This window comes from Dunckerocampus dactyliophorus, chromosome 11 (assembly GCF_027744805.1).
Source record: "Dunckerocampus dactyliophorus isolate RoL2022-P2 chromosome 11, RoL_Ddac_1.1, whole genome shotgun sequence".
Lineage (NCBI taxonomy): Eukaryota > Metazoa > Chordata > Actinopteri > Syngnathiformes > Syngnathidae > Dunckerocampus > Dunckerocampus dactyliophorus.
In genome coordinates this window covers 26,041,366-26,055,300 of record NC_072829.1, presented here as the reverse complement: position 1 = coordinate 26,055,300, position 13,935 = coordinate 26,041,366, and the positions used below count along the sequence as shown (strand labels likewise).

At 42.1% G+C, this 13,935-nt stretch overlaps 1 protein-coding gene across 2 annotated transcripts; it reads left to right on the top strand.

The window, feature by feature from the left end:
* Positions 1-734: 734 nt before the first annotated feature.
* simc1 (SUMO interacting motifs containing 1) lies at positions 735-12,205 on the top strand. 2 transcript variants are annotated; one of them, XM_054791939.1, is made up of 11 exons: positions 739-1,389; positions 4,771-4,903; positions 4,978-5,483; positions 5,579-5,814; positions 7,055-7,124; positions 7,361-7,521; positions 7,689-7,781; positions 7,938-8,069; positions 9,081-9,237; positions 9,416-9,500; positions 11,928-12,205. In XM_054791939.1, exons 1-11 carry the CDS (start codon positions 1,291-1,293, stop codon positions 12,140-12,142), a joined length of 1,887 nt encoding a protein of 628 aa, XP_054647914.1. In that variant the 5' UTR covers positions 739-1,290; the 3' UTR covers positions 12,143-12,205. The 2 variants fall into 2 exon arrangements, with proteins under 2 accessions (XP_054647913.1, XP_054647914.1); XM_054791938.1 differs by lacking the exon at positions 11,928-12,205 and having other exon boundaries at positions 735-1,389; positions 9,416-11,901.
* The last annotated feature ends 1,730 nt before the right edge of the window (positions 12,206-13,935 follow it).

Genomic DNA, 13,935 nt, shown 5'->3' with positions numbered 1-13,935 from the left:
GTCAGCATCGGTATCATGTATTCATTGCGAAAAGGCAAAATCTGAAAAATTAGTTCACACACGCAAAACACTAGTGAGGTCATTTAACTACATATGGGAATTTTAATAGGTTGTTTTGTTCACAGTGCGGTGAGCGCCGTCATGTAGTTTTCTGCAAAGCGTGAGCCCCCTCAAGTGGCAGTAAGTGATATGACATGATGGGAAAACACAGACTCCACTGGGTGGGGGGGGGGGCGTGATAGGAAAAAGAAGACTGCCACTGAAAAAACACATAATATAGAAACCATTCGTATTTTATTTTTCAGTGGAATCTATACTTTTTTTAGTGTGAATGCAGCTTTTTCTACAGCGTCAACATTTATTTCCAAATGCACATTGCAAACACGTGACTGGCTTTTTCCGCCTATAAAGCCTCCTGAAAAAGACTCCAAAAAGGGCCAACGACGCCCCATTTGCATATAACGTGACGTGCATATAAACCAAGCTACAACACATTGTTGTTATATTAACATTGTTAAACCCATCGAACTACGTTACTGGCGCATTGACAGTTCTCCCCAACACACGGCTAGTTACTAGCCGGCTAGCGACTACAGCTTCACCTCACACTCGCTGGCGCCACGCTCACAGTGCCGCAGACCACTACAAAAAAGGTAAGGATCTGCCTGTGTTTTTATTTTTGAGTTTGAAAAAGTTAACGCGAGGTGTAGGTATTCGCTTCTATGTTTTTAGGTTAAATCAATTCACAGTGGAAGGGAGTTCCGGTAATGCTTAAAAGGACCAAAATACTGCAAGTATTACATGTTATCATGAACGTACCTGTTACTACATGGTCATGGAATGTATATAAAACCCTGTGGGAGGTATTTGTAGGTGTGGTAGGTGTATCCCATTACGTGCAGTAAAGGGGGTTTCTCTTTAATCTGTTATTATATCTTTATAACGCACAGAAAAGACGTGTTCATGTCACACGTGAGGATTGTGGATGATGGGCAAAATTCCAAAAAAAGTGCAGAATTCACCCTTCTATACGGTAGGTGTCAGTACACCACCCGAACGCTATCTGCCGTGTTCATTGTAAAAGAGAAGAAGTAAGAAGACTCGAAACAACATGGACGCCATTTCACGTATTTTATCGCACAAATCCTGAGTTTCTTCCACTTAAGCTATTCGTGTTTCAGTCATGTGTTAAAATTTTTAGAATTGGCGTTTTTACTGACTACAAATGTCAAAAAACTGTTTATATCACCTTTTATTCGACGCCGCGGAGCGTGCCAAGGAGGAAGAGCGATGACCACTGTCATTACCATCAGCTCCGACAGTGAGGAAGACGACTCGGGTGTGGAATTTGTCAGCTCCTACATTGAGCCATCATGGCCCGTAACACCTGTGAGTACATTAGCAGAACCACACCGGGGAGTCACCGTATTAGCTAGCCGCCATGTGGGGCTATAGTTGTAACTGTTATTAGCTGGTGAGTCAGAAGTGGGCGATACTGTACTGCAGTTCAAGTTCCCACATCACTGACGTTTTGAACGGCTGTGCCGTGTGTGTTTGGCTAACCTACCATGATGTAGCCCACCGTTCGGCTAACGTCAGCTGGGATAGGCAACCCTGAGCACGATAAAATCGTTCCTAAGATCTGTTAGCCTGCATCTGTTGCAAAACGACTGTCTGCTAGGATCATGTAAAAAAAACAAACAAAAACGAAACAAAGCAAAAAACAATTTTTGGGATCTACACAATACCAGGTAAGTATAGGGCCAGTGTCGCCAATACCGATACTTTTTCTTCGACATTTTTCAAGCTCATTGAATGAGTTAGTGATTTTTGACTACAGTTTGTTCATCATTCATGATCATAATCAGAATGATACGCAGGGCAAAGATTTTAGGCAAACAAGGAAAGATGTGTACCAATTTAACTACCGTATATTTAATATAATATAAGGCAATCCAACAACGTCAACAAAATAACAGAATTATTCCCTTATTCCCTCCTAATACATATCATTGTTTGAGTAAAATAAAGTCAGTAGTGCAAAATATGTAAACAAAAGCCAAAGCTGTGATTGGCTGTCATTGAAATGCTTAGGCTTTTTGCCCCCCATGCTGTCCCCTTGTCTAAAAGCTTAATTCTCTGAGATTGCAAACCATATATAAATAAACACAATGTATTTGAATAACAAAAAAAAATCAAAACATGTAGAAGAGAACTGAAAATGACCTGAGCTGAAGTAATCCGATTAAAGTCAGTGTTGGGTATGCAACTCATGTAGAATGACAAAATGACGCACGTTCGTGTGTGTGAAATTTGTTCCGACAAATTTGCACCACCAACTCTGCACCAATAAATACAGCAGAATTGTCACAAACGTCTAATCTGGACTCTCTTCCTTCTTGGAGGGCTTTGAGCTTCTCGAAGGACACAGTTCTGTCTTTGACGAACAAAGGTGCATGTTGAGGCAACTGTAGTGTATCGAACACTTGGCAGTTATATGGAGATGTTTCATGGATGTGGAGTCAGACGAGAGCAGGTGACTGATATTTTCTCAAAGGTAAGAGCATAGCATTAGACTAGTACAGTGTTTCCCACAGGACAGCAATCTGTTTGTGATGATTGGTTGTTGGGGTGAGGGCGGTTCTAGGCTGATATTGTTGATAATATTTCTTAAACATTTGTAAAAAGGATTTCAACCGTCATTTTATTATTCGTTGATGTGATTTTTGTTTCCTTATGTTTCTCCGAGTGTTTCCCAGTGGCGACACATCTAGCGACTTTTTCTGACGTCGTTGGAGAGTTTTCTGGTATTTGGAGACGTAAAAGTGAAAACACGTATTGTTCTGCAGTTGCTGTTCTCGCTGAGCAGCAGTGGGTGCTGCGGAGAGGTCCGCCCCGCCCCAAAGCAGTCACAAGCGGTCAGTGTGCAGTCAGCTCCCGCAGCACACCAGCGGAGGTCTTTGCATCCATGAATCAAACATGCCCGAGGGCGATGCCAGCAGGGAGGATCTTGCCGATTTATAGAGCGGGATCTAAACGTTCTTAATCTTCATCTTCAGTAAATCACTACTGGTTACACTTAAGCCACATTCGGACTCCGTCACTTACCTATCAGCGTGTCAGAACGTGTGATGGAAGAAAGTTGTGTGATACTGTAAATGAAACAAGTAGTCCTAACTGCAAGATAAAGAGTGGCGGCTGGAGGCGAGTCCCGATGTAATTATTACGCTGTCTAGACTTTGAGAGGCGCTGGCTGAGTTAAATGCTAAAATAATTTTATTTTGATAAAATGATGGCCAATTTTAAATGAACAAACCAAGAATCAAATGTGTTTGTAGTTCTAAACGTACGAGGTTATGCTTTTTCCCTACAGCATCTGTTACATTATATACAAATAATACGCAAATGAGCCGATGAGGTCTTCTAGCGAGTTCTAGGCCAGCCAATAGCTGCTCTTCTTACTGAGGAGCAAGGACACAATTGAATAGGACTGTCAGCCTCGGCATTCACTTCCTTAGTATGCCCTGCGTGGGTTTGGCCGCCATGATGGTAAGCAGAATCCAGAAACACTGCATTGTAAACTTGTCCTTGGCACACTGCTAGGACATTAATTGCTCTAATAGACGGTCCAAAAGACCCACATTTGTCATTTTTCAAGTTACCCATAAACAAAGACCGGTATATGTCATAAAAATGTTGTGGATTTATAACCCTGGTGGTTGTAAATAAACAGGACAGTGGGCAAGAGGTGTATATTGTGCGGGACTGTACACAAAATACAGTAGCTGAAAGGTAATTTGTTTCTCTGGGCGATGAGGTGAATTCATGACAAGTCATTGATGATGATGATTTAGATTACAGTCTATCAAATGTATGCCATTACTGAAATATGTGTTGCATTGTGTCAATACTTCCAGTTATTTATCCATATAATATAAGTATTATTATTTTGTATGTTGAGCGTGCTTTAACCCTGAGTCAAGGCAAAAGCTGTCATTGACCCCCCGGACCAACAAAATATATACTAACTTAGGTTGTAGCCTTTTGATAATCAAAAAGCCCAGGGAAGAAAATCAAGCGTCATAATTTTCATGTAGGCCTCGCACTCGCAGGACGCTGTATTTATATTCATTCACATTCATATAAAGCCTGCCGTGCTTAAATCCAGTGCTTTATTTCGCAGTATCGATGCAATCGATTGATTACCTTTTAAATCATGCTAGATGGATATATGTCGTCCGGAATGGCAACTTGCTGAACACAGATCGATGTAGTTGGATCATAGGAATTTAAATAGATACATCGATGTAGCGGATTAATCGTTACACCCCTGTAAAAAACGTATTTAGAAGATCCTAAACAGTTTTTTTTATGCCATAACTCTGAAAATATTCAATTTATGAAGAAGGAATGCTACTTTGCGGAAAGTCACTTTTCGTGATCTGGTGTGGAACCAATTAACCTCGATAAATGATTGATTACTGTACTGCCATCTACTGGGCTTAAGTGTGGAGCAGAAGGTTGTCAACAACATAAGCTATTCAATAATAATAACATAAAATGAGCAAATTAACCGATCACACATGCACGGGCAGATAAAAACATGTCTTGCAATGTCTCAAAACGCGACCATTTAGTTGCAGTCTTCAAAGACAAGGTCTGAAGATGTTCTTGTCGCCCTGACTTCAAGCCGAGGCTTTCTTTCTGAATCCAATCTCCATGTACAATTTCTACTTGGACATTTATTAATGAAATGCTCTCCTTCTTCAGGTATCTTATGGGGGCAACGATTCAAAAGCTGCTTATCTAGAACCCATTTCACTGACTGATTTCCCTTTGACGAAGAAGGCCAAGCAAGCAAAGAATGCCAGTCTTGAACACATATCATCTAAGAAAGAATGTGGTAAGTTGAAACCAGAGCGGGTTCATTTGGAAGCTATTTGTCGTTTTTTGGTAATACAACATTTTATTTTCTAGAAAGAAGAGTGACAGAAGAGACATGTTCAGGACAGAACGCTTCTGCTCGTTCAGCTGAAGATGCCACTCGGCCACCATCGCACGGCACTCATGCAGACTCCTCTTCTTTTGGGTACAGCTCCTCTCCAGTCCCCTCTGCCTCACCCAAAGGAAACCTCATTTCTCAGTCCCACAAAACATTTCATGCCACCTGTGACCGCGCACAAGATGAGACTACCATGTCACGGCGAGAGACTAAAGTCATGACCGATGCAGCGTCTGATCAACTATGTCAGAGCGTCCTCGTTGACACTCCTCCCTCTGTATCGAAAAGCGAAGACTTTGAAGACTTTTTCCGCGGTGAAGATGAAGAAGAGAGAGAGAGTTTGAAGAATTTCAAATGGCAGGAGGAGATTGACGAAGAAAATAATGCTAATGTTGACTTCAGGGAGGCCAGTCAGGATGAAAAGCGTTTTGTGTGCCCTCAGAGATTCCAGAAAGCAATGGACGGATTAGCACATACCCTGGTTAGAACACGTTCTCCCATTTGTATCTAATGTAACTGGCCTTCTACACACTCATTACATCTAACAATTAGCATCTGCTTTCTTTGTTGGTGCAGGAGGAAGATGTGCAGTGGCCAACGCCGTTCTGCCAGCAAAGCCTCAGGCTAGTTTACACCACCATGCAGGTGAACATCCAAGAGGGCACTCTGCAGCTCTTGTCTGACCTTCTACATCCTGGTTACTGTCCTCCCAAGGACATCATGTCTCACCTGCTCAGTGGCATCCTCCTGGACCCGCTATGTTCACATCACCACTGTGTGCAGGCCTGGAATCTGCTGATGAGGGCACAAAGGTGAGAGAACCAGCTACTGCAGAATCAGTGTTGACTATGCACAGGTGCATCTCCATAAATGACAATATTTTTGAAAAGCTCATTTATTTTAGTAGTTCAATGGAAAAGTGAAACACTTATATTCTGTAGGTTCACTACACACAGTGAAATACACTCAACAAAAATATAAATTCAACGCCTTTGTTTTTGCTGTCGTTTTTCATGAGCTGAACTCAAAGACCTAAAACGTTTTGTATGTACACAAACGGCCTGCCTATCTCAAATATTGTACACAAATCTGTGTTAGTAAGCATTCATCATTCATGATTCATAATCTATCCATGTCATAGGTGTGGCATATCAAGATGCTGATGAGACAGCATTATTATTGCACAAGTCTGCCTTCGATTGGCCACAATAAAAAGCCCCTCCAAAATGTGCAGTTTAACTGTATTGGGGATGGTCCGGAGGGGTCCGAAAACCAGTCAGTATCTGCTATGACCACCATTTGTCTCTAATGCCGTTTACGCCAATCCAGAGCAACCCAAACATACTCAATGGGTGACATGTCGGCTGAGTACGCTGGCCATGCAAGTAATGGGATGTTTTCAGTTTCCAGGAATTGTTAATTTTGCAACATGGGGCCGTGCAACATGAGGTGGTGCTTGTGGATGAATGACACAACAATAGGCCTCAGGCGCTTGTCACAGTATCTCTGTGTATTCAAAATCCTATCAATACTGTAAAATGTATTGTGGATGGAGTGGTCCGTGGTGGCAGTGGGGTCCTGGCACGGGCAGGCGTGTATGTTATGGACAGCAAACACAGGTGTGTTCTATTGATAGCGAGCATGTTTGGGATGCTCTGGATCGGTGTATTTGAGGCAACTGGTGGTCATACCAGATACTGACTGGTTTTTCACGAGTACTTATGTACTGGCTTCAGCATACCCCCGCGACCCTAAAGAGGAGAAGTGGCATAGAAAATGGATGAATGGAAGATGCATGCCATATTGTTTGCTAACCAGAAAATATACGCAAACTGACACCAAATTTTGGCGTAAATTTTCGACGTTAAAACACGCTAAACTGTAATTTTAAAAACTAAAAGTATCAGTATTGTACTAATCAGCAAATGAACTGCAAAAACTTCCAGAGGGTGTAAATCAAATAACGTTTGCACGATATTCTAATTGATTGAGATGCACCTGTACCACCTCACATCTTTGAAGTCAAAAACTAAAGTCACCGTTTAATTGCAGACACCACAGTGTTGACAAAAACACAGTTCCTTGGAGCTGGGAGTTGGTGACTTCAGTCATGTCCAATCAGGTACTCAACAAGCAGGGAAATGTAGGTTTTAATCTTGTGGTCCAGTACTGTGGTAGTTATACGAGCCATAGTTTTGTGTTCAAACAGCCTTTACCCAAAGTTGTTCACACCAGACCAAAGGCTGAGCCAAAGTTACATTTCCAAACAAATGTTGCTGTCTGTCTACATTATATCCTTCTGGACTACTGCAGTTTACTGATTATGTTCTTACACTGGCCTCCATCTTGCTTCATTAGGACGATAAAAAGAGACATCGACCTGAGGTTGTGCGCATGCTCTTGGATTATATTGTACAGACTTTGGAGGATGACTTCTCGTACAGAAAGTCCACCTCTGAACTCCACCTCTCGATTGCAAAGGCAACGTTGTCTTGCAATCGGCATTTCCCGCATGTCAAGTGAGTTTGGCACCTTAGCATCTCAAGGCATGCAAAAAAGCATGGTCATGTTTTCTGACTCAACCTGTTTTTCTTATAAAAGGTTGATAGCAGCAATGATAATAACAACCTTTATGCTGAACCTACACAATGACAAGAGACACTCTAAAGTAATTATGCTGTTCTAGGGATGTCATTCAATGGATGTTTTCTTCCATCTTCAAATCAACTGGAAATGGAGATAGCAGTCAAGCAGCCAGAGAGAGAGAAGAACACATCAGGTGAGCCACAAAGATTTAGTTTTTATTTCACTTCATAAATGCTGGTTTGTCCGTGTCCTTTCCATACGAAGACATCCATCCAGCTGGAGCCTATCCCAGCCCAGTGTGGGTAAAAGACAGTGTCAGTTACACTTGTGTCTTTTTCTAACCGTGCAGGATTGTATCCAGTCTCCAGAGAATGTTGTCCCTGGCTTTAGAGGTGGACTGCTCTCCCGCACTCAGCACACCCAGGCTGTCCCAGGAACTCTTCTTCATGCTTGTCAGCACTGAACCCAGACGAGCGCACAGGTTATGAGCGGATTTTGTAATATTTCTTTTCACGGCGCGCATACAGCAGGCGTGAATGCATTAATGATGCATCGAGACGCTTTAGTTGTCGTGAGCACATTTTTACATTCATTGCACACACTTTGCATGGAAAGCATTTTAGGTAGTTAGTTGTCGTGCATAATCTGCCTCTGCAGTTTTTCATAAAATTTTTCTCATAGACTTTTGACTAAATGTATTTTTCTTTTAGTCATACTTTCGTCATCTAAATTGATTGGTTTTCGTCAACTACCTCAATAGTTACAACGGATGGATAAAATGGATACAACACACTGATAAAAAGCCCAGACTAGCAACACTGTAAACTTCTCATAGCAATCATCGTGGAAATGCACCAAGCATAACGACGACCACTTTGACTGCCCTTTCCACATTTGCGTGTTCCTGGCCAATTCTGTCCAGCTCTTTGCAACTTTTCCATGTTTGGGCCAGTTAAAAAGACGGAACACCGTGAGCCGTGCCATGACTGCACTCTCCCGCGGCACAAAGTTTTGGCATTCTAGCAAAAAACTTGCAAAAATGTGCTCAAAACTGTTGTTACCTTTTACAGGCGATTGCTACAGTAGGTTGCTACAGTATCTTTGAGCATGTTAAAGGATCAGCTTCTATGAAAGCAACAGTAATAACTAAGCAGCGTAGTGTTTTTTGTGTTGTTACAATATTGCAGCCTACGGTTGGCGGTGGGAACTGCAACAGCCTTACCTCACAAAGACAGTAGCTTTGATTGAATCTCACCCCGTCCCCCCTCTCACACTTGGCTAAAATAAATGTGATTCGATATATTCCTAACTTGTCCCCATCATCTACAAGACAAAATTAGATTTTAGATTTCATTTCTGTCAGCATTTTCATCTGTTTTTTGTTGACGAAACTGTCATTTTATCATAGTTTTTGTCAACGTGCATGTTTTGATTTGAATGAAATGTATTTGTCAACGAAATGAACACTGGCCTGTGACTTTATGATTCCCAGACTGCTGCTGCTGGACAGCATGCAGAACAACCTGCTGAGATGTAAGATGCTGGAACATATGCTGGACTATGCCTGCCCGCTGAAAACACCGGTGCCCATGTCGCTTAGTCGTCTACTTCACTTTTTGGAGAACTGCACACCGGCTGCAGACCCGACGGTGACAATTCTTAATTTGTCTCTAATCCTTTCACTAAAATGATATTGATACATACAGATATTATATCGACGCGTATAGTTATTTATTTTCTTCATTTAGAATGCATGTCATTAGAGAAAGTCAAGCTGTATTTTTATGACTGGATCCAAAACACCTGATGCATGATTGCCATCCACAGGATGGAAGTGAAAGGTGGCAGAAATGGGAAGAGTTGGTTCATCACCTCTGGATGTTGCTGGTCAGCTACAACACAGCAATGAAAGGTGAGATGTTTTGCCATTGCAATAAAACACCATTTCTCTTGTTATTTCTGAGTCTCTTTGCCACTCATTTTCCTCATTTGTTGAAACCTATTTTCATTGCGCACTTGGAATGCATGAGAAAATCTAGAAGGGGGAGACTGATAGTTTTAAAGGTCCCATTTCATAGTGTTTTATGTAGCTTTAATGCGAACTTGCTGTGTCTCCAAGAGAGTGTGTGGCTCCAAGGAGCACAATTGTGCACTTGATCCACTTTTTACATTGATGCCATATATCACAACAATGTAGTGGGACAGGAGGATACATGGGCCGGTATGAGATTCTGACGTAATGATAAACCTTGGGCTAAAATGTCACGGTTTCACCGTATTGTAATTACCTCTCTAAAATGTGTTATTTTCAAATATCTTTATTGAAAAGAGAACAAAAAGCCAAGTCAAAACAGTCATTTTTAAGCCATATCATAAAACACGAGGAAAGTGGAGCATATGTATTTAAAACAAGTACCAAAAAAAACACATAATTTTTCTCAATAAATAAAATGCAGTTCTCAATCTTGTCTACTGTGGCTAATCCTGAAACTGAAGTCACAACACAATAAGAAGGTTCTCAGTTAAAAAAAAACAAAAAACAATGCAAAATGCAAATAAATGCAATCAAGTGGCTCAAGAAGGTCAGACCGTAAAAAAAACCTAACCTCGTAATGTTACGTTATTTCCTAGTGGTTAATGTGCAGGTCACACTTTTCCACAAACTACCATTTCCGGGTCATGTGATTGTTTTTAGAAACTGAAGACGTTGGGGGTGTTCTGCGAAGCGAGTTTAGTGGGTTAGCGAGCTGTGTTGAGTGGAAAGCCGGACTTGTCTGTTCAGCGAAGGTAGCTCTCTTTTAAAGCAGCTGTATCACCATGGTAACTTAGGCTCAAACTCATAACCTGGTCCCGACCGGTTTAGATGAAAAAAATAAATGGGGAAAAAAAGAACATTCCCTGATGATATTATCCATCTATAAGCGAAAGATTTTCAGCTGAGGGAATATGCTAGATATGCTCACTTTTTGAGGCGAGCACCAGGAATAAAATGTAATATTACTAATTAGGCCAATGTTAGCAGACATAAATGTCACAGCAGTCTTTGCGTGAGTACTCAGCTCGTTAGTCTTCCTATTACATTTGCTGGAGGAATAAACACTCTGAGGCATCAATCAACTGCAGTAAAACACTTGTTTTATTATAACAAGGAAAAAAATTGTACAAGAAAGCAATTAAAAAGGTCTGCACAACACATCACACACAAAACACTGCCATCTAGTGGTCACAACGAGATACAGTATTGGAAAATATTTCATGAAAATATGACTTCAAAAAAGAAATGTTGCTCCAATTAATTTTTTTAAATGAATTAGTGTTAATATGTCAAGTTGTGACTAGTAGTAGGGTAGTTAGTATAGTTAGTATAATATTCAGTGTTAACTTCCGCATTCACACGCCGGTCCTCCCTCGCCCTATTGGCGGCAAGAGTCTTGCTTTTAGCAGTCACAATGTTTTGGGAACTCATCATAACGCTCCATAATAATTACTTCCTTGTCTTGCACAAAATGCACTGGCCGGGATCGCTTCACTTTCCAGCGGAAGTAGAATAATATGACGTCAAACACTGTCGAAGTACCGTTCAATTCTGTTTGGGGAATTTAGGTTTTGTTGAGTTGGATGTTGAGCACAAAGCCTGGGATGGTTGAGCCACTTTCGCACAATACCCCCGTTAAATGGTTGTTGCTTGTTCTTCAGTGGAGAGTAAACGCTTTATACTACTTATCGTCCACTCCCTTCTCTTCCTCAATCACATCTCCACATTTGGTGACCCTCGACGTGAGAAATATGTGGACCGACAACAGCGCAGCCGTGCCGGCACCGCTCAATGCTAACAAGGCAGCTAACGCCGGTGCTATCTACGCTCGATTTTTGACAACACAGCACACGCTTGTGGTTCCAGCACATCGAAGTCTAGTTCCGACTGTGAGGAATAACATAGGACATGAAACTGGTAACCGGCCCATGCCAACACAGGACAAGCTCATCTAACAAGGGGCGGGTTAGAGTCATTACCATGTCCACCATGAGGAAGGAGGTTTTCCAAAGGCAAGCGTTTGAACACCTCTACTCTCCAAAGTAGAGTCAACAAGTGAGGCAGATTTATATATACAGTATTTCTCATGTTTGGTACAGGGACACATATTACAGGTAGGACATTAGTAAAAGATCATTTTTGCTTAATGGAGGACCATATACATTTTACATAATAAACATTCCTTACTTGGCCCCTTTTCACTACTACTACTACTACTACTAAACGTGTAGTATTACCATGAAAGACATGTACATTGTTCATATACATTGTTCGCCTCTTAAACTGCGCTGGTGTTGTCTGTAGGATATCTCTCGAGCTCAGTGAGCAAGCAAACAGGCGAGGCTGGCACCTTGGTCTACAAGCCAGAAGATATGCTTACAAAGGCGGACATTTGTAGAGCCGTGGAGGCTTTTCTGTGCCGATCCAAGGTGGACATCGGCCAAATGTTGCCTCTCCATGTGGCGGAGTCGCTCACCTACTTGCAGGACTTCCTGCTTGAAGTTTGTTGTGAATCTTAAATCAGCAAACAGTGTTCGTCCAAAACCCTCTTGTGTCCTGTAACTTTTTGATCATGCCCCCCCCCCCCCCCCCCCCCCCCCCCCAGTGGGTGTTGCCCTAAACAACCGTGTTTCAGCCTGCAGCCACAACAATATCAACAATGTAACAAGATGAACAACACAACAAAAAAACACAGATATTTGCAAAAAAAAAAACATCAAAGAGAACTAAAAAATATGGATGTCATCACACTATTATTGATGCGATACTGATGCTACTCTTGGTATCAACACAATCGATATTTGGATTGATTTTCCCAGCTCTCATGTTGAGATAATGGTGATCAATGAAACAGAAAAGATGCATAAAAAACTATGATAAATATGTTGAATGATATGTGATTTAAAAACAGATTATTTTTGTACGGGAGCGTCCAAATGCTCCAAACACAGAAATGACAGAAAACAAATGCAACGGGAAATTTCTTTAAATTAAAAAAGAGGAATGCTGCAAGTTCCATCCATCCATCTTCTTCCTCACTAGGGTCAGGTATGCTGGAGCCTATCCCAGCTGACTTCGGGCGAGAAGCGGGGTACACCCTGGACTGGTTGCCAGTCAGGTGCAGGGCTCATATAGACAATCATTCACTCTCACATTCATACCTTTGGACAATTTAGAGTCGCCAATTAATGTTTTTGGAATGTGGGAGGAAACCTGAGTACCCGGAGAAAACCCGCGCATGCACGGGGAGACAGAGATGCCCAACGGAGAACTCAGACCTTGCAGATCCTCCAGAACTCCTGACTGCGTGGCCAACATGCTAACCACTAGGCCATCGTGCGGCCCATGCTGCAAGGTCATGAGACGAAACTGAATGCAAGGAGGACCCACCGGAGGCATGTCAAACACTTTTTACATAATACATTTGACATAATTATAGAGCACCCCCCCCCCCATATTGGCTATAACATATGAAAAAAGGAACCATAAAATCACCTTAATTTAGACAAAAACATTTTACTTACTTTTTAAACACTCGTGAAACTTAAGAGGATGAGATGCCTTCTTTAAGGAGACTTTGGTTGGGAGAATACGTTGGTTACAGTGGTGGAGCCCAAGGTGGCGCGTAGGTGGGCTCCAAGCGAGCGAGCATTTGGCGAACCCGGTGTCTTCCACCGTGGATGAGGGCTGGTCATCACGTCACATGAGTTCACTTATTTTTCAGGTTATTTGTTTATTGGCCTTCTGACTCACAAACATACGGGCAAGTGTTAGCTGCTGTTTCATTGATGATCACACCGTGAGCCTCGTAAACTCACCATACTCCGTGCCTAAGTTCCACACGGTAGACGTGTTTGTTTTTGTTGTGGCGCGCCTACACAGTGTGAAGGAAGGTGGGAGGACGCCGCTACCCGAGACGTTCGGGCAAGACACTACACTGAACGCAGGGGTCGCTGCAGGCTGCAATAGTACGAGCCACAGATGATCGACTTTTGTGATCGGCGTTGAAAGGCTTGTGTCGGCATATGCCGAAGACGAGCTTTTTCACGGAGATTGGACGATATTGATTGGTGGCTGATCAATTGATTAACAGTCAAACCTCGGTTTTCAAACACCCCTGTTTTTGTTTGATTTGGTTTTCCACCAAGATTTTGCCTCGGTTCTCGTACACTGTCTCAGTTGTCGTTCACTGTCTCAGTTGTCGTACAATATTGCGTGGAACAAACTGTTGTTGTTGGACATATTTAGCCATCTTGGCTCACACACCCAACACCAAATCTCACCATACTTAGTTTACACAATACTACGGTAC

Coding starts and splice junctions, on each gene's coding strand:
- simc1 (XM_054791938.1), top strand. CDS start 1,291: ATGACCACTGTCATTACCATCAGCTCCGACAGTGAGGAAGACGACTCG. Junction 4,904..4,977: donor ATCATCTAAGAAAGAATGTG/GTAAGTTGAAAC, acceptor TTTATTTTCTAG/AAAGAAGAGTGACAGAAGAG. Junction 7,782..7,937: donor GAGAGAGAAGAACACATCAG/GTGAGCCACAAA, acceptor CTAACCGTGCAG/GATTGTATCCAGTCTCCAGA.